Source organism: Oncorhynchus gorbuscha, linkage group LG10 (assembly GCF_021184085.1).
Source record: "Oncorhynchus gorbuscha isolate QuinsamMale2020 ecotype Even-year linkage group LG10, OgorEven_v1.0, whole genome shotgun sequence".
Taxonomy (NCBI): domain Eukaryota; kingdom Metazoa; phylum Chordata; class Actinopteri; order Salmoniformes; family Salmonidae; genus Oncorhynchus; species Oncorhynchus gorbuscha.
This window is the reverse complement of record NC_060182.1, coordinates 46,487,634-46,508,748: the sequence shown is the minus strand read 5'-3', so window position 1 is coordinate 46,508,748 and position 21,115 is coordinate 46,487,634. Positions and strand designations below refer to the sequence as shown.

Genomic DNA, 21,115 nt, shown 5'->3' with positions numbered 1-21,115 from the left:
TGTTGTCCTGGTTGTGGACCATTGTTGTGGTTCCCATCTGGTGGTCGACCCGGGTAGGGTTTCTGCGAATGAAGTCCGCTACATGGCTCGGCAGCGGATGTCCGGATTGGGATCGCCGTTCCGGACCCGTCGTCTGGTCGTCCAGACTGGAAGATCTGGGTAATAACTTAGGCAGATGTTAACAACACACACACTCATGAAATATATTATTACATTTCCTCCCAAATGAGCAGCGTTGTGGCACTAACTGATGGTTGTATGTGGAAGTTGTTTATGGCTCTATCACTTTCTATGTGCCGAAGAAAATGAAACAAAATGAAAGAAAGCGTAAACAAAACAAACTATAGTTATCCCCCCTTAATCATCTAATTCGACTATTCTATCTACGTCCACGGTCTTGGCAAAATGACCTTATCATGGCATTGTCTAATGTCATATCTAGGGCTTTCCTAATTTGCGGGGTGTTGCTTAGGGTACTATCCTAAGTTGATAACTACATGATAAGTCTACAGCTGTAAGGCACTAGTTTTGGGCAGTCTACAGGGATGACCTATGGACAACTGAGAAGAAAACTGGTGAGTGCTATAGCTGTAGAGGCCTCAAAATAAATGTCCAACTTTACTAAGGCTGGTATTTTGCTCTGACCCTTACGTGATCCGAGCGTAAATCCTAATTGGATGTTCCGTTGTGCAGGTGTGTTTATGCTTACGCAAGCGCACATATCAAGGGAAGGAAACCAAGTATCCTGGCAGATTACAACTTGTTCAGAATGAGTCTGACGTAGTCAGGTCATTTTCATATCGTTGCCTGGAGGTCAGTCAGAATTGGTGTCGAGGGAGTCTATAGTAGTTTTACTACCAGTCTCTGTCTTCCGCTACTGTAGTGGAGGTAGGTATGAAGAAGTAGAATTCATAGCTATGTTATCCACGGAGGAGCTAACTTCATGACGGAAGTACTCTAAGTATTAGACTAGTCGTACGTGGTGTGATCGTGGTTCATGACTTCTAATAACTTTTCTCCTGAACAGAGGGTTCTATTTATTAGTGGCATGTGTGTTAACCATTGGAAGAGTACAATGGAGATTCCCTTCCCCGTGCTGCACTCTGAGTGACTCCTATGTTGCTATTATCAATAGCAATTTAACTCATGAGGTTACTAATCCTCTTACTGAGTGTTTCTGGACTGACTGGTATTGGTACTGGTACTCAAGGGGTCCAGTTGTCCTACCGATTTATTCTGAAATGTTATCCTACAGGAATACATGATTAGAGCATATTACTAGTTGTCTTGTAGTGACTACTACACATGGCAAGGAATGATTATTGTTGCCATTTGTTTTGGAGGTGGAACGTCCACTGGACTTCCTTTACGACCAGTGTGGTACAACTCTGTACTATCTTAGATGTGTTCTAAGATAATCCCAGTCTAGGGGCCTGTTTGCTCCTCACTGTTCTCCAAGGGGAGTTTACAACTAGATTTGATTTATGCTCTGGCGGCCTCGTACGGTGTTGTCCGTAGTATCGACCCCCCACCGGCCTCGATCATGGGTCTGGGCTACTATTCCTCCCCTTTGTGTCTCGGGACCCTCCCACCAGCATGTCGTGTTGGTATCCGAGGCGCAAACAAAAAGTTCAGACCCTATGTACGAGTTGTCAACCAAATCTCCTGGTGTTTGTGCTTCAACACCCTCAGTGGCTGTCAAGGTCTGTCAGTCACCACCACATCCGCGTGTGGCACCCTCTTCAGTACCTGCAAACTGAGACGAGGATATCGGTCTGTGATATCGCAAAGTGTTTCACCAGTGGGAGTCATCGGGTCAGTTGCTGGACTGACGCCAGCAGTGTCATTGTAAGGGTTGACAGTCCCCCACAAAGCAGAAGGTGTATCATCGGAAGCAGAGTATACTCTGCGCATCGATGTTTCTTGCTGAGACAGCCACAGTGCTTGCGGAAGCGTCCGAAGGGCAAGAGAAGTTCATCTCAACTACCGTATTGCACGAATGCAAGGAGGAGGGAAGTGTAGTTTCAGCATGACTCTTAATGTGAGAGGCGAGGTAGTCTGAGTGACCCCTCGCAGTGTAGTGTGGCATCGTTCCATTTTTAACCAAAGTTTAGTTGGCTTCAAAGCCCTTTTAGATCATCAAACAATATTTGAGAGATGAGTGATATTGTCGCACCCGAATCAATTAGCGCATGACAAGTTAAGCAGTCCTCCAGGACTGTTTCCAGGTATGGGCGTTTCGATTCGTGTTTATTGGACATATTCACCACAAAGTGGAGTGGTCGTTCGCAATGACATGATGTGTCAATTCTGTTCAAGGTGGAAGCAGATCGACTTTTCAGATTTTGAGTGGGCTTGGCTTTAACGAAACGTTTGACCTTTTTCTTCGCAACTTTTGTATCAGTCTATAGACAAAGCCCGTGGGCTTGTTTCTTGATCAAGCCGGCCCTGGATAGGGTCTCGAGAGAGAGCGGGAGAGATTTGAATTTTAACGTCCTTGCTATGGGTGTTAATTCCTGCGGACCTCTTGTCCGGTAATTCCACGTCTAGTCCTTGTGACTTATCTTTTACCCTTTTCTCAAATATTTCTCGCTTTAGTTCTTCACGTAGTGGAACTTCTGGAGAACATTGGTCTACGTTTTGATCTCCCTTCAACCCTTTGTTACCCTTGTGCTCTGACACTGTGTGGGTTTGGTGCAGGAACGTAGTGAACAGGTCGATTGTAGCGGTTGTCGTTTTGATGGCGACGTACTTTAGTTATTTAGACCGCAGAAGTTATTGGAATCATGGTTTCGTGGTAGAAACTGTTGTTGTGCGTCATCTCTTAACACTCCAATACCTGATAATGCTCCTCTAACTGGAGTGAGTGCTCCTGGTCAAACTTCAAAACCGAGTGGTCAGGGCTCTTAGCATTGCGAGCTTTTGATGCCTCAAAAGCTGTGCTTGCAAGCTCTCTGAGTTTTAGATAGGCAAGCCGATCTGGGCTTCAGGGCCCAAGTAGGTAATGAAGATAGGATACATGTTCAACAGGAACATTTGTTTAAATGGTAACAGGTCTTCCATGCCTGTTTCAGTGAGTAGGCCAAAGTAAGCTGAACGAAGCCTATGATAGTAAGCTTGTGGGTGTTCATTCCGAGCTTGTTTGACCGTGATAGCCAGGGAGCTATTGTGTTTGTGAGTCGCAGAACCGCTGACTACTAATTTCAAAGCTGTTGCAAGTTTAGCGTAGTCATTTAGCACGTGTTGCTGTTGTAGGCGAATGAACCTGGTCACGTGTCTATTCGATGTTCGCTTCAACAGGTAAACCCTGTCAGAACCCGTAGTGTTCGGGTAGCCATCCAACACGTCCTCTATGTCAGCTAATAACGTTTCAGTATCGTTGGCTGACCTGGAACGGGGTCAAAGGTGGGGAAATTCTTGACAAGTTTGTCAAGGTATTCCGCGTCAAGCGGGCGGAGAGGGTCGGCTTCATCCTGTGGGGAAAGTGGGGCCCAAAGGCCAAGAGGAGAAGCCAAGCTTTGGCTTTGTTGGCCAAAACTCACCATATTACTCAGTGCCGAATGGCCAAGAGGAGAAGACTGAGGGACACTTAATGGAGGCAATGTCTGAAACCTATCGTCTTCACTCCTTTGAGTACCGGGCTCCGGTTGCTTGGATGGATAGTCACTCTGTAGAGCGTGACCATTCTGGACTTCCTCCAGATAGTACCTAAGGGTGGTATTCTGCTTCATTGCAGAGTCCACTTGAGCGCTTAGAGTACTGATTTTGGACACGTGAGTGTCGCACTTGCTCCTTTCGGTCTCAAACTTATCTGTCATTGTTTGCAGATAGAGGTCTTGAGTACGGAGCGAGAGATTCAGTGTAGAGATTTCTTCCGCTTGCTTAGAAATCAGGATTTCCATCTTCATCACCGAGTTCTCATCATTCATTTGGTCAGTGACTTCAATGAGTTCTGCTGATTTGTCATCCAACTTAGTCATTGTGTTCATCAATTGATTGTATTTGTACTGCAGAATTTTGAGTAGAACCATGTTACTCTGAGTAACGTTCAACAAAACTGCCTGCATGTTATCAAATTGTGTGCTCCTGTTTGTAGATAACAACAAATTTATCTAGTTTGGAGTGGACTACATCGTATTTAGTTTTGGCTAAATCTAGTTGTTCCTGGAGACGACGATTTTGTTGAAGAGTTTGTGCTCGTTCATCGTCATAAGTATTTGCAATTACTTTTAATTGTTCAGATTGCAAACGCAGTTCCTCGACTACCAGAATATTTTCATTTCCTGATTTTGCCAATAGTTGCTCAGTTCTCTCCACCTGTCCCCTCATGTTAGCCATGTCTGGCACGTGCTTCAGCTGTACACTGTGGTATTGGACCGATGCCACATTTTTATGGCGATACATCAGTGCAAAAGTGGGGAGAACCATCACAAAGCCTGTGTCTGATGGTTGATTTGAGAGCGTTCGCAATTTCGGCAGTTTCTTTGCTAATGGCATACTTAGGGTTGGTATCGCTGCTGAGGTCAGAGCTCAATCCTTTTATGGGCGGAGGTTCACTAATTAGCAGAGGAGTGGTGACCACCTTTGATAGCTTGCACATTATTAGAAGAATTTCGAGGAAAAATGTTCCTATGTTTTTTCAAAGTTTGGGTTTGGAATTCAGTGGAAGCTGCAAAGACAAGTTTAATCTATTTATAGATGTTGACGAACTATCAGTACTGTACCAGTAATGTGGAAGTTGGATGTGAATGAATTTGCAAAATTGAATTAATTAATCAATGCCAATGATTAATCCTACCTGGGTAGGCTATCTGGGTAATGAACTTTAATTGACCTGAGAAGTTTCTTCATCTAGGTTAATATGGGAAGTTTAAAAGTTTCTCATTTGATTGGAAGAACATTAAGTTAAGTTCAACAATTGAACTTATTAAATTGAATAAGATGATAATCCATACAATCTCCATTGATTTGATATCATAAGTGTAAACAGTAGATCAAATGTTGGGAACATTCAAAACTGTGGCACTTCTCCCTAAGGCCGAAACCACATGGGATTCCCTCTGGTGCGGGGCTTCTGTCAGTACTAGATTACTGAATGGTTTTGCAAAAAAAACAAATTTGACTGATTTATCAATTTAATGATAAATCAGACCTATATAGGCTATTTGGGAATTACACTAATTAACCTGAGAAGTTGCTTCATCTAGGTTAGTTTGTTAAAAGTTTATAATGTCTTATTTAGAAAACTCGTCAATTTGGATATTATTTAAAATATCTATTTCAGAATGTAAATTGCCAGATTTACACTTATTAGTTCAATTGGATAAGACGTTGATATCCGTCTGGAAATCATAAGTAATGACTTGAGTGTGACCGGAATAATTCTTCATGAACGAATATATTAGGCCACACGCCAGCGGTCAATGATTTCACACACTGAAATCAAACGGAAATACCCGGGGCGGAACTACCGTTCTGCAAGGCGGAGGAATTTCAACGTAGCACAAGAAAACAAATGGGCTATTTTCCCTTGTTAGCTTTAGCATGCAAGCTAAACCCTCCTTTGTGCCTGAAAATGCAGCCCATAGAATTCCCTTGGCAAGGGAAAGGTTTTACTTACAACGTATTATGTTCAAACTCTATTTTACTTTTTTTTAAACAATGTTTTAACCGGAACACGCGGCAACAACGAAATGCGCCTTGGTCTACTCACGAGAGAGACAGAGATATATATCGCTGGTCAAGTTTATATCTTCTGAATTTCAATCTGCTGGCTCTTTATCCTCGCTCGAGAAATTAATAATGACCGGGCCTACCCCCGTCTGAAACGCGGCAGGCAGAAATAGCCCTGCGTTTGGTCAACCGCTCTATTTCTCAGATTTCTATAATTAGCTTTCTGAACCCACACAGAAATGTGTTCGCTTACGTTAACCACTGACCACGTCAGAGAACACGGAGGCGGGGTAATCTTCAGCACACACACACACCCCCAATAATGCTTGTCTACCACTCCAAAAATGTGTAATAAACTTGGTATATTATGTAATCTGCTTTTCGATTTTATACAGGCTGAATCAAAATGAAAGCGTCATTCTATTTTAGATTCTATCAGGGGGCTCCAATTATGTCGTGTCATTGGCTATGCCAGATTAAGTGATATGACATGCTATTCTATAAAATAATTTCTCCGTAATTAATATCACCTGATTGAGCTAATCATGTAAATGTAATTAACTCGATAATAATAATAAATAAATCATATTTATAGAGGTGTTATCTCTATAAATATCAATAGCAGTCAATATCAATCATCTGAATTCAGTCTCATCTGAAAGTTGTACATTCTTGGTTATCTGCACGAACCCTGGCTAACAATTTGAATCAGCAATACAAAATTGGGTTTAATTATTTATTTACTAAATACCTAACTAATCACACAGAATTACACATACACATAATTCAATCATAACTTGATTACAAATGACATCATAAAGGAAAACGTCCCTAGCGGGCAAAACAGATATGATAGCTTGTTACACAAAAGAAAAGGGGCTGGGTTTGAGTGAAGGAGCGGGAAGACTGAGGAACAAAGGCCGAAGCTGTGCTATCGTAAATACAGTATCTTATGCATTCCAAATTACCGCCCTTTGGAAAAGGAAAATGCAATAAATATTTACTCTGAGCTGCGGTAGGTTGGCGGTAGATGGAAGGCCGTGTTGCCCAACCGAGTCCTTTGAAGAATGTCTCTGGTGGTCAATTGGATACTGTGACGTAGAAGTCAGTCACTGGCCGCGGGCAGCATTTCGTACTTTAACGCATGCATACATTCATCACTCCTCCCTGTTCCATTATCAGATAAGGTAACAATGTGGGTCGACACACAAGTTAACTTCTCTGTCTTTGTACATACATTGCACACTTATTTAATATAAGTAATATGTATTATACTTATCTATGTTGTGGATGAGCACATTGTTTGTTCTGTTCCTATCTCTCTCTCTATCTATCTATCTATCTATCTAAGATAACTAAGCTAACTAAGCTAAGGGAATGGGATGACTTTGTAGTGCCTGTCCCGAATGGTTTGTTCATGTAAATGGACATATTGAAAGACACTGTTAGTAGTGATGTAATGTTGTAAATGTTATGTGGTGATATTGTTTAAAAACGTGTTGCAATGTATATCCTTTAGTATGTTTAGTTAATGGAAAATGTAGGTTTGATGAGGTAATTGCTTAATTAATTAGGGTTAATTGTTCTGAGGGGAGGGGCTAGCCCTACAAAAGGAGCCTCTCTTTCAGTTCATAGAGAGGCCATTTTGAATTGAGCTGTGAATGGGACAGCATTGTTTTTAGCTGTCCCTTAAGGTATATGTTTGATGGCAGTACTTTGTTGTTTTTGTTCAGGGAATCACTATGTAAATAAACACCCTTGCACAGAAGAACATTTGCGGCTCCGCCATCTTTTTATTTTGATAGAGGCTAGGGTTTCCAGTATAGCCTTCTGGCCTACTCTACTTGACAGATACGTTGTAGTACGTCGTTGTGTGATAGACGGGATACTCCATCTGTTCCTTCCTAACCCTCGTTTGCATCTGCTGTTGCTAACTCAACGGCTAGGATGTATCACTTCTGTAGTGAATAAGAGTTCAAAGCTCATACCATTCGCAACCAAAGCTCACGCTGATGTTGGACTCGTTCTGTAGTTATTATCTGAACCATTCTGACATAGGACCGTCGTCCTCACATCTTCGGAACAGGAAGTTATATTGTCGTCAAGGGCTTATATAGGAAGGGAGAGGAGGGCGTGTTTGAAAAGTTTTATAGCCCATGTCCCTTCACAGGGGAGGGCCAATGATTGAGCAGAGCCATATCTTATGAAGACCGAAATCTCACATTTTAGAAGCTAAAATCACATTTCATCCCATCACAAATAATTTTTAACATTTAAATTGAACAACAATTCCATGCGAATCCGAAAACTCTGATGTGTAGACTTTCCACTGTAGAGTTCGTCATCTTATCATTGATGAGAATGTCTCAGATGACAACCGAGCTGACATCATATTCATTAAGTACCACCGCATATGTTAAATTGTTCGGATTACCAGAATATAGTTAATTTCCCCCCACCTTCTGATGTTCCCCGAATCTCTATGTTAACCAAGGGTTTTGCAAATGTAACCTCAGTAGGGTAGAGAGAGGAAAAAGGGGGGAAGAGGTATTTATGACTGTCATAAACCTACCCCCCAGGCCAACGTCATGACTGTGTCGAGTTCAATTTTGCACTACGCAGCATTACCTGTGGTACTTAGCTTAGGCCTATGTTTGGAGATATCTTTATTCACTATGCAAAGCACAGAAAAATGGATATTGGTAAATACATTTAAAGTGTAAGGTATATACCGGATAGGTGTAAAAACGAGACTAGAGAGAACAAAAAAAATGGACAAATCACTACATGTGTATTGCACAGTCTGGAGGATTAGAGCGAGTCAATTGTGTATTCATGTTTTTTATGCAGCCCTTGGATAATTTTTGCAATAGCAGATTTCTTCAGCATCATCTCAATTTGTGTAAGAGGCATATTTCAAATACTTTTGCATCTCACAATTCCCTGTTAATAAACATCATATGACAGGAAGGGAGGGGAAATGTTTGATCTACTTGACACGGTGCAGGTGCTATCAAACTAACACAATTTCACTTTTACTTTCTATGGCTAGTGGTAACAGCACTTGGAGACTTCCTCTTCTTATAAAGATATGAAAACATCCAATTTACTCATCTTATTTGAGTACATTTTGGTATTACAATAGTACATTATCACTAGGTTTTATTCAAACAGACAATAGCATTTGTGCTTTCAGGTGGTTCTGAGACTGTCACGAATATTACCGAAGGTGGCTCCCCTTCTTGTTCGGGTGGCGCTCGTCGTCGCCGGTCTACTAGCTGCTACCGTTTCTTTGTTCCGTGTTCGTTTGGTTTTGTCTAATTGGTTTCACCTGTTTATTGTTTGGTTGTTAGGGTGGTGTTATTTAAGTTCGTTTAGCCCACTTCTGTTTGTGCGGGCTTGTTCTTCTGTATTTGTGACAGGTGTTAGTGTTTTGTTGGGTTTTCTCGCTGTCCTGGTATTTTACCTAAGGGTACTTATTGTAGTAATAGTTACGCCTATGTAGGGTAATACTATTTTGTTATTTTTGATTTTGGACATTAAAGCATGTTTTTTCCTGCTTCCTTTGCTGCGCCGGACTACACACCCATTCACTCATTGAGCGTTACAGAGACAAGGCAGTGCTAGTGTTTCAGTGCCCTCCACAGGTGAATTGTTAGTTCAACTGAGTTGGCTTGCCGCACATTTGTAGAAAATAAATGTCTGTAATTAACTACTAAAAATAAATAATTAAAGAATACAGACAGATGAAATATGACTTAACCTGGTGTTAAATGTGAGTTATTCTGATGTTTCTTCTTTCTTAGTGTTTTTCGCGTAACATTACACAAAAACGAGCTGCAGCATACGGGAAGACCAAAATGTGTCAGGTTTGTTTTAGTTATGCTTTCAAACCTAAATCGACAGTCAGATTACCAGTAACCTGCATTACTCAGGAGCTGAGATAATATTGCAAGTAGAGTTAACACCAAAGCAGTCATATTTTCTTTGTGTTATAATTATGGCTAGGGGTCCGCTAGCGGCACCCCTCGACAACATTCCTCTGAAAAGGCAGTGCGTGAAATTCAAAAATATTTTTCAGAAATATGTAACTTTCACACATTAACAAGTGCAATACACCAAATGAAATAAACTTTTTTAGCCCCCAGGTGTTATTTATCAACTTCCACAAGAACTATAAGCCATAAAATAATACAATTTAAAAAATCTTTCTTCGTGTTTTTGGTCTGTATATCCCACTCATACATTTCCACCCTAAATTATGAAGAGTTTTTTTTTTTCTTAAAAATGCTGCTGTTCTGGACATTTGTAGGTAAGTGAAACTTACCTGACAATGATGCATAAAAAAGTGTTTTACATTACATTTTCTTTTCATTAACTTATCTTAATGGTATTTTGTTGTTTGTAGGTGCACTATCCTTCTGAACCTATGCAGCCAGGTCCCATCTACTTTTGAACTCCTCGCAACTGCAGAGGTCAAGACAACAACAAGCATGTGCAGACCATGCACAAGCTCCACCACAGTCTGGACCATCATTTCCTGATCACAGGCCACACCAAGTTTGCCCCTGACTGGTGCTTCAGTCTCATCAAGCAGCGCTTCAGAAAGACCAGAGTCAACACTGTCTGAGATTGCTGGTGTTGTGAAGGACAGCACTGTGACAGGGGTCGACATCCCACAGCTGGTTGGACTGGAGGATGGTACGGTGCTGGTGGAAAGCTATGGTTGGCAACAACACCTGACTCCGTATTTCAGGCCGCTGACACAGATCAAGCAGTACCAGCACTTCAGGTGAATATCATTTTCATTGCATTGTATGAGGTTATTATTCTTATCTAAACTTGGGAGGTGAATTGATGTTGTGCAAGGTTGTAATGTCTTCTACATTATTTTATTATTTCCTTTTTCTTTTTACAGCTTCGGTGCTCTGGAGCCTGGTGTTGTTGTCACCAAGGAGCGTTCAAACTCAGTCGGGACTAGGTTTCAGATGCTTGACATCCTTCCTCCATAGATGGTCTGCCTGTACAAGCACCACCTGGACTGGAAACAGCTAGACAAACTTGTGTTTTTGAGAAGATCAGGGAGTTTTGCAATGAAGAGGCTATGGACGTCACATGACCTGCCCCAAAGGCAGGACAGAAAGAGGATTTCCAAATATAGATTCCCTTGTTCATGCGTTGTTCGGATGGACCAGTCATCAGCACTATCTGCAGTGCCTCTATTCAAATGACTCTCTCCTATTCAAATAACTCTCTCCTATTCAAATAACTCTCTCCTATTCAAATAACTCTCTCCTATTCAAATAACTCTCTCCTAATATGTTGCTGCTACTATTTCTTTTTTTATCCTGCTGCTCAGCCACTTAACCCCTGACTGTATGCATATAAGACCATCTCCACCACATACCACATCTATCACTGATATTGATATTGTTCTTGTACTTACTGTATATTATTTTATTTATATTGACACTATCTATTTCTGATATTGCTACTCTGCAAGTAACCATTTGGCTGTACCATTTACACCTTCTGTAGAGACCCATCCACTTCGCAAGATGTGGCTGGGGATTGGTTATAGAATTTCTTTCACATGACCCATCAATTTAGACAAGTGTGTCTGGGTAAGCGTCAGTCTGGACACTTTGTTTACCCTGATTTTTTCCCTTATTGTAGGCTACTTCTTTTACCACTTTTAGTCTTCATCTTTACTACACTACTCACTGTTTAGCACATGACCTCACATGTGAATCCTTAAAGAGATGGGTGTGGCTAAAGCTTAAGAGGGTGAACAATGCTGAATGGGTGTTGACAAAGGAGAGTTCTCCAGTAGGTACCAAAACATTCAAAAGTGAGTTTACAAGTTATTTGGTTGACGATATTTCTGAGAACATTAAAGCCAGATTATCAAGTTATTGATAGTGTTGAAGTTTGTGACATTAACACGTTGCCGTTCTCTTACCAGTGTGTAGTTAACAGAGTATTCAACAATAGCTGAATCGGTTCGCCTTCAAAATAAATGTACCAAATTGAAACTGTGAAACTGACCCAAAACGGATACAAATAGTGCTATCATTCCATAATTGGGTTAGATCATACTAAACAACTTTGGAATGTTATGTAAATTCAACAAAAGACAAATCAGTTTATTTGATTTTTAAAATAAATTAAACTGAGTTGAAACTGCACTGTTCAGACTTCAGAATTGCATTGGGAGGCATACTTATTTGAACTGTACAGCATAACCTATGGATTGTGAGCTATGCAATGTGGTATCAGACTAGTGACACCCACAGAACAAAACTCTGATTATGGGTAAAAACATTGTCCGACTTGTGCCTACATGAATTTGACAAAAATCAACTGATCATGGAGTTTTCACTGCAGTCAACTGCAAGTTTCTGCAGTCTCTCTTCGGCAACTTCATCCTGCATTGTGGGTGGCTCTATTGTCACACAATCATTAGGGTGTTTTTGTTTGACCTACCCGAACGTGACCAAAAGAGGAATCAACTTTGCACAATACATGTATAAGGTTGATATGTTCAAATTCACGTGATGTGAGGCGCTCTCTCACCGATTGATTGTACAGTGTACACACCTATATTTTCAGTTTGTGAATGCGTGATGTGGGGGGGGTTTGAGACGTTCATTTCGACATTATAAAGAACACATTTAATAAACAATGACAACACAGCAATGTTGCACTGAGTCTTGCTGTTGAAAACACATTAGTGTACGACTTTCGCTTGTCGCAGATGCACCTCCCCAACTTCACTCCTTGACTTTCGTCTATAGTCGGTTGCTTTCACCTTACCACAAACAATTGTGTTGCGCTCTGGATTCATTCCAATGGGCGCTTGAAACAGTTCTTAAAGGTACATTTCCTGAGGAAAATGTGCCAGCTTGCAAGTATTTTTTTCATTATGTTTCAGTTTTGCACATGCCTGCATAACAAAAATAATGTAATATATACCCATTGACTAAATGTACAGAGAAACTACATGATCCTTGGAATATAAAAGTATACTAAAGAAAGACTTGAACATATCTAGCTGTTAATTCATTTTTTTATTCAGACATTATAGTTAAGTTAGAGTCATGTATCATCAACATGCATTACAGTATATTTGACATGGCCACTCCTCTTCAAACATCTGTCATGTTCAGTTCCTGTGTTCTCAGTAGAGGCGCGGTGTCATCACTGCAGTGAAACGTTACTGGAAATGATGAAAAATACATCATTGTCATTATTAGATTTGAAACAGAATTCAGTTTGGGTGTGATGACAGCATTGCTGCTATAAGTAAAAGTACTCACTTTTGTGAGGATACATGTCTAAGTGTGAGAGTTTCTGTGCTTCTGTTTGCTTTTTTTGGGACCTTCTGAGGTCAATTTGATGTCTGTTTGTGGTTCTATCAGCCCTGTCTGTCCCCTGTGATAAAAAGCACAGAGAGCAGAGTTGGCATGGCATAGGAGACTTCTTCTCCATCATGCCATGTTACACACAGGGTCGGGGAGTTATTTACATGTAACTGATTACAAAAAAAATAACTGTAATACATTACCACCAAAAGTATTGTAAACCGATTACTTTTAAATTCAGAAGGGATGTTTGTGAAAAAAATCTTTATGACATTGAAATCAGCATAAAAAAATATACAAGTTTAAGTTTGTTCCGCCTGAGTGAGCGTTTGATGGATCACGTGAAAAGAGCAGGAATAGGCTTTTGTAGGCTACAGTTCAAGCTACTCCAATGTGGTGCGACTGCTGTTGGCATCCAAAGATTAGCCTATACATCCAACCTGAATAACTGCTTGGAAGTAAGGACGACAGCAGTGGTGTACTCTGCAGGCGACAAGAATATCACTTGATATTTACACACAAGTGTACAAAATATTAAGAACACTTACTCTTTCCATGACAGACTGACCAGGTGAATCCAGGTGAAAGCTATGATCCCTTATTGATGTCACTTGTTAAATCCACTTCAATCAGTGTAGATGAAGGGGAGGAAACAGTTTTTGTGTATGTGTACCATTCAGAGGATTAATGGGCAAGACAAAATATTTAAGTGCCTTTGAATGGGGTATGATAGTAGGTGTCAGGTGCACCGGTTTGTGTCAACAACTGCAACACTGCTGGGTTTTTCACACTGAACAGTTTCCTGTGTATCAAGAATGGTCCAGAACCCAAAGGACATCGAGCCAACTTGACACAACTGTGGGAAGCATTGGAGTCAACATGGGGCCAGCATCCCTGTGGAATGCTTTCAACACCTTGTAGAGTCCATGTCCTGACGAACTGAGGCTAGGGGTGCAACTCAAAATTACAAAGGTGTTCCTAATATTTGGTATACTCATAGAGCGGAATGTGAATCGTGCTGCTCTCTCATTTATTTGCGCCTAATGGATTGTGGTTATTGTAGATGGCTGTTCACAAATGTCGAGGTGTATTTGAACCAAATAATGGTTTAAGCTGCCGATCAATCATTGTTTTTGCAACCAGTGGATAGCCAGTGAAAAACATGCTCTTGCAACAGCTGCATAGTGCGGAACCCAGCCTTTGGATTAAATGTTTGAGGGAGTTCCTCCCCTCTAAACTCCTCTGTGGTATTACGCTCCAAACATGTCAAAAACCAGTTTAAATTAAGAAGACCACGAGTGGGGATTTTATTGCTCAATCTAATTTGTGCTGATTCACAAAAAAAGTCCATAGGCCTAAAGGACATACAGTTGAAGTCAGAAGTTTACATACATGTAGGTTGGAGTCATTAAAACTCGTTTTTCAAACACTCCAAAAATGTCTTGTTAACAGACTACAGTTTTGGCAAGTCGGTTAGGACATCTACTTTGTGCATGACACAAGTCCTTTTTCCAACAATTGTTTACAGACAGATTATTTCACTTATAATTCACTGTATCACAATTCCAGTGGGTCAGAAGTTAACATACACTAAGTTGACTGTGCCTTTAAACAACTTGGAAAATTCCAGAAAATGATGTCATGGCTTTAGAAGCTTCTAATAGGCTAATTGACATAATTTGAGTCAATTGGAGATGTACCTGTGGATGTATTTCAAGGCCTACCTTCAAACTTAGTGCCTCTTTGCTTGACATCATGGGAAAATCTAAATAAAATCAGCCAAGACCTCAGAAAAAAAATTGTAGACCTACACAAGTCTGGTTCATCCTTGGGAGCAATTTCCAAATGCCTTAAGGTACCACGTTCATCTGTACAAACAATAGTACACAAGTATAAACACCATAGGGCCATGCAGTCGCCATACCGCTAAGGAAGGAGACGCGTTCTGTCTCCTAGAGAAGAATGTACTTTGGTGAGTAAAGTGCAAATCAATCCCAGAACAACAGCAAAGGACATTGTGAAGATGCTGGAAGAAACAGAACCAAAAGTATCTATATCCACAGTAAAACGAGTCCTCCATCGACATAACCTGAAAGGCCGCTCAGGAAGGAAGAAACCTCTGCTCCAAAACCGCCATTAAAAAAAGCCAGACTACGGTTTGCAACTGCACATGGGGACAAAGATCATACTTTTTGGAGAAATGTCCTCTGGTCTGATGAAACAGAAATAGAACTGTTTGGCCATAATGACCATCGTTATGTTTGGAGAAAAAAGGGGGAGCTTGCAAGCGGAATACCACCATCCCACCCGTGAAGCATGGAGGTGGCAGCATCTTGTTGTGGGGATGCTTTGCTGCAGGAGGACTGGTGCACTTGACAAAATAGATGGCATCAAGAGGAATGGGCCAAAATTCACCCAACTTATTGAGGCTTATTAAGGCTACCCGAAACATTTGACCCAAGTTAAACAAAGGCAATGCTACCAAATACTAATCTGACCCACTGGAATGTGATGAAAGGAATAAAAGCTTAAATAAATCCTCTCTATTATTATTCTGACATTACATATTCTTAAATAAAGTGGGGATCCTAACTGACATACAACAGGGAATTTTTACTGGGATTAAATGTCAGGAATTGTGAAAAATGTAGTTTAAATGTATTTGGCTAAGGTGTATGTAAACTTACAACTTCAACTGTATGATTAGACATATGCTCAAACTCTCAAACTTTTGATAGAACTAAACAGCTATTGCTGTGAAAGTAGGGATGCTGAGGGTGCTGTAGCATCTCCTGATAAATCAATTACGTTATAGCCTTATTCTAAAATTGATGAAATAGTTTCCCCCCTCATCAATCTACACACAATACCCCATAATGACAAAGTAAAAACAGTTTAGAACATTTTGAAAAGTATTTAAAAAAACAACTTAAGAATTAAAAACTGAAATATCCCATTTACATAATTATTCAGACCCTTTACTCAGTACTTTGTTGAAGTACCTTTGGCAGTGATTACAGACTTGAGTCTTCCTGCGTATGACACTACAAGCTTGGCATGTATTTGGGGAGTTTGTCCCATTCTTCTCTGCAGATCCTCTCAAGCTCTTGTCAGGTTGGATGGGGAGTGTCGCTGCACAGCTGTTTTCAGGTCTCTCCAGAGATGTTCGATCAAGTTCAAGTCAGAGCTCTGGCTGGGCCACTCAAGGACATTCAGAGACTTGTCCCGAAGCTACTCCTTCATTTTCTTGGCTTTGTGCTTATGGTCATTGTCCTGCTGGATGGTGAACCTTCTTGGTCCTGAGTGCTCTGAGTGCCTTAGACAGGTGTGTGTCTTCCCAAATCCTGTCCAATCAATTGAATTTACCACAGGTGGACTCCAATCAAGTTGTAGAAACATCTCAAGGGTGATCAATGGAAACAGGATGCACCTGAGCTCAATTTCAAGTCTCATAGCAAAGGGTCTGAATACTTATGTACATAAGGTATTTCTTTTTTTGGGGCGAAACAATTTAAAAACCTGTTTTTGCTTTGTCATAATGACATAGTGTGTATATTGATGAGTAAATGTTTTTAATCAATTTTAGAATAAGGCTGTAACGTAACAAAATATGGAAAAGTCAAGTGGTCTGAATACTTTCCAAATGCACTGTATATTCTATATTTGTCTTTTGGGAGAAAGCAGAGAAAAACCCAACCCAAAACATCTTCCTGTGGCCATGTAAACAGCTGCAAATTTTCAAGATATCAGTGTCACCAACAAAAATGTAAACAATAGGCCTTTAGCAAAGGTGACATACGGCTTTCATTTTTTTCACACGCAAATAGCACTTTCGATAGTGCTCAAAGCATACCATTCAATGAGAGCAGCATTTCTTTTTCAAATCAAAACAATGAGCCCGATCAGTCCTCCATGACAGAAACATACATAAACAATAGAGTAGGCTAAGAAGTCCTTCGTTTTGGGGTTATGCTCAGGTAAAACAATTTGATTCATCCATATTTCAAAGTCCTATTCTTGAAGATCAGGGGGTATTTAATTAATTGGAATGAGTGGAAATCTGACAGATGTTGGTTTCTCATGCAAATATATAACCTAATCGTATTATTATTTGTATTGAAATTGAACTCTATGGGCTAGAAGCCTACATAACCTATAAAGTAAAATGAAACATAATTGTTGTGTTCTTATATTGCCTCTTAAGGGGAAAGTAATCAGATTACTTTACTGAGTTTGGGTAATCCATAAATGACGTTGCTGATGACAATTTTGGTCAGGTAACTAGTAAAGGATTACATTTAGAACCTAGCGAACCCTGGTTACACAGACCTCATTTACAATAAACAATAGAAGGTGTGTGTGTATGGGGGCTACTGCTTCCTCACTCACATCTCCTGATGCATTAAGTCTCATCCTCAGCTCGGCATTCTCCCTCTGCAGGACTTTATTCTAAAAGAAAAAGGGCAGAAAGGTAGTTAGAAATATTAAATTGTGAATTACACCGTACAATGCAAAACACAAGAACCCATAAACAGTCGACACATCCTCAAAACAGTTTTTAACCAACTACAGTGCATTTGGAAAGTATTCAGACCCCTTGACCTTTTTCACATTTCGTTAAGTTACAGCCTTATTCTAAAATAGATTTTCACTTTTTTTTACTCATCAATGTACACACAATATCCCATAATGACAAAGCCAAAACAGGATTTTAGATATTTTGCAAATGTATAAAAATAAAAATACCTTATTTACATAAGTATTCAGACCCTCTGCTATGAGACTAGAAATTGAGCTCAGGTGCATCCTGTTTCCATTGATCATCCTTGAGATGTTTCTACAACATTACTGAAGTCCACCTGTAGTAAATGCAATTGATTGGACATGATTTGGAAAGACACACACCTGTCGATAAGGTCCCACAGTTGACAGTGCATGTCAGAGCAAAAACCAAGCCTAAAGTGAAGGGGTCTGAATACTTTCCAAACACACTGTAAATCCATTTAATCCAACCTTGTGCCTCAGTGCCTCCACAATCAGATCCCGTCCGCCTCCTCTGAGGCTTTCCTCTCTCTTTGTGGCCCGAAATGCATCTCCGATAATGGACACCAGCAGATGAGACTGAGGAGAGGAGCAAGAAAATAGAGAAGGTAGAGATTGGCAACTTAAAACCCTTAGATGTGTTTTTAGTGATGTACCCTAAAATCAAGATTGTATGATTGCACTGTACTCACAAATGTCTTGCTCTGGAAGAGATAACAGTGGTACATGTCTGCAGCTGGGTGTTTGGCCACAAAGCCAAAGACTTTGGGTGTGCTCGGGATGACTGCACAGAAGGACACGGAGGAGAGGGGGCATGTGTACAGCATGAACTGGAAAAGACAAGAGGGAAGTGAGAATACATGATAATAAGAGAAAGAACGATTATTGGACGAGGAAGGAGAGGAGTGTGCAGGTGCATTACACAACAGTATAAAAACCCATAAACATGTAAGAGGCCCATTTATTTCTGTTAACCTTTTTAGACTTCGTCATACTGAAGCAGTTCCCTCCCACATCTTCCGTTGGAGTTGGACCTTAGGCTCTCACCTTGGTTTTATGCTCCAAAATGTCAATCCCGCTCATGGACAAAAACAAAGACACCTTGTTCTTCTTCTGCACCTTTGCTGATGACTCTTTGTCAGGAATCTAATGGAGGGCAAAGGACAGGGACGTGAGCAACCATTGATTTTGAATAGTTCAATCAATATGATCTTTAAAACAAAAACTGTTCATTGAACCCATGTTGGTTACAAATGCTGATATGATTGAAATGTGTTATATGCCTTGAAAATGTTGCATCTACCTACAAAACCAATCAATCACACTTTGTAGTCATACTTCAAGGGCACACCTGGTCTACGTTCAGTAATCAAACATTGTTGAAACTTGTAAACTCAGCAAAAAAAGAAACGTCCTCTCACTGTCAACTGCATTTATTTTCAGCAAACGTAACATGTGTAAATATTTGTATGAACATAAGATTCAACAACTGAGACATAAACTGAACAAGTTCCACAGACATGTGACTAACAGAAATGGAATAATGTTTCCCTCAAAAAAGGGGTAAGTACTGCAGTGCATCTCCTCCTCACGGACTGCACCAGATTTGCCAGTTCTTTCTGTGAGATGTTACCCCACTCTTCCACCAAGGCACCTGCAAGACATTTCTGGGGGGAATGGCCCTAAGCCCTCACCCTCCGATCCAACAGATCCTAGACATGCTCAATGGGGTGGAGATCCGGGTTCTTCGCTGGCCACGGCAGAACACTGATTTTCCTGTCTTGCAGGAAATCACACCACAGAACGAGTAGTATGACTGGTGGCATGCTGTGGAGGGTCATGTCAGGATGAGCCCGTCTTCCCTATAACGCACAGCATTGAGATTGCCATGACAACCAGCTCAGTCCGATGATGCTGTGACACACCGCCCCAGACCATGACGGACCCTCCACCTCCAAATCGATCCCGCTCCAGAGTACAGGCCCTGATGTCACACATTCCTTCAACAATAAACGCGACTCTGACCATCACCCTTGGTGAGACAAAACCGCGACTCGTCAATGAAGAGCACTTTTTGCCAGTCCTGTCTGCTCCAGCGACGGTGGGTTTGTGCCCATAGGTGACGTTGTTGCCGGTGATGTCTGGTGAGGACCTGCCTTACAACAGGCCTACAAGCCCTCAGTCCAGACTCTCTGAGAGTCTGAGCACTGATGGAGGGATTGTGCATTCCTGGTGTAACTCGGGCAGTTGTGTTGCCATACTGTACCTGTCCCGCAGGTGTGATGTTTGGATGTACCGATCCTGTGCAGGTGTTGTTACACGTGGTCTGCCACTGCGAGGACAATCAACTGTCCGTCCTGTCTCCCTGTTGCGCTGTCTTAGGTGTCTCACAGTATGGACATTGCAATTGTATTGCACTGGCCACATCTACAGTCCTAATGCCTCCTTGCAGCATGCCTAAGGCATGTTCACACAGATGAGCAGGGACCCTGGGCATCTTTCTTTTGGTGTTTTTGTAGTCAGTAGAAAGGCCTCTTTAGTGTCCTAAGTTTTCACAATTGTCTACCGTCTGTAAACTATCTTAACGACCATTCCACAGGTGCATGTTAATTATTTGTTCATGGTTCATTGAACAAGAATGGGAAACAGTGTTTAAAACCTTTACAATGAAGAGCTATGAGTTATTTGGATTTTTACTAATTATCTTTGACAGGTTCCTGAAAAAGGGATGTTTCTTTTTTTTGTTGAGTTTATATAGAAATGCTACAAATAGAGCCAAAGTGATTCCTTATTCTACAATGTCAGAAAGGCATGATTGTTCTACGTAGCATATTTCTATCTGAACATGCCAAAACATTGAGTCCTGCTGAACGCACCCCTTGTCAACTGTCTAATATTCAGCAGAGAAATGGTTGGGACAGAGCTGTTATGGATATTTACCTTCAGGCTCTGAATGGCCTCATTCAGGACCTGCATGCCCTCAGAACGGACCACCTCAACACGCCCCAGAAACTTAAGACCAAGAGAGACCGTCAGAGGGCAATAACATTCACAAAATCAAATTGTCACCCCAAGCCATAACAATACGGTCCCTAATGTATTATATTAGGAAATATATTGATTAACATGACACTATTCATGCAGTCTCGATGTCTCCACTTACTTTAACTGCGAAACAGATCTCATTATCATCGTCAGAGACATCACTCATCTTTACACTGAAAAAATGAATCCGGCTATGACAGGGATGTGCTCCTGGAAAAACAAATGATTCAAGTATAGCATTTCAGGATATTACACCACTAAATCAACTGGTTCTCATGATGCCTGAGTGTAAATTACCTGTGTAAGGCCCCTTAACTCAATTTCAAAACTGTGGTAAATTTGTGGTCTTACCTTTTTTCAGTAACAATCCACACGATTGTAGTTATAGGACTTCAGGTGGTGAGCTTGCTTTGGGTGTAAAGTCTAGTGGGGTTAATGACTAACCAAAATTAAATTCTTCCTTATTGCTCTTCAGCTGATATCCTTCAGTT

At 40.9% G+C, this 21,115-nt stretch overlaps 1 protein-coding gene and 1 long non-coding RNA gene across 3 annotated transcripts; one reads left to right on the top strand and one right to left on the bottom strand.

Moving 5' to 3' along the window:
* The first annotated feature begins 773 nt into the window (after window positions 1-773).
* Window positions 774-12,981, top strand: LOC124046186. 2 transcript variants are annotated; one of them, XR_006840955.1, is made up of 3 exons: window positions 774-888; window positions 10,082-10,465; window positions 10,592-12,981. It is a non-coding gene; the product is annotated as an uncharacterized LOC124046186 (long non-coding RNA). The 2 variants fall into 2 exon arrangements; XR_006840954.1 differs by lacking the exon at window positions 774-888 and adding an exon at window positions 8,180-9,985.
* Window positions 12,725-21,111, bottom strand: LOC124046185 (PTB domain-containing engulfment adapter protein 1-like). The gene is made up of 8 exons (XM_046366288.1): window positions 20,976-21,111; window positions 20,743-20,834; window positions 20,520-20,591; window positions 18,627-18,725; window positions 18,272-18,409; window positions 18,051-18,158; window positions 17,427-17,486; window positions 12,725-12,892 (listed from the first exon to the last, which is right to left on the bottom strand). Exons 2-8 carry the CDS (start codon window positions 20,788-20,790, stop codon window positions 12,890-12,892), a joined length of 528 nt encoding a protein of 175 aa, XP_046222244.1. The 5' UTR covers window positions 20,791-20,834; window positions 20,976-21,111; the 3' UTR covers window positions 12,725-12,889.
* Between the last annotated feature and the right edge of the window lie 4 nt (window positions 21,112-21,115).

Bases quoted from the DNA above. Each gene is read 5' to 3' on its own strand.
- LOC124046185 (XM_046366288.1), bottom strand. From the start codon at position 20,790: ATGAGTGATGTCTCTGACGATGATAATGAGATCTGTTTCGCAGTTAAA. The intron at 20,592-20,742 runs GTAAGTGGAGAC...CTTGGTCTTAAG, and splicing joins AGATCTGTTTCGCAGTTAAA to TTTCTGGGGCGTGTTGAGGT. The intron at 18,726-20,519 runs GTAAATATCCAT...GCCCTCCATTAG, and splicing joins AGGCCATTCAGAGCCTGAAG to ATTCCTGACAAAGAGTCATC.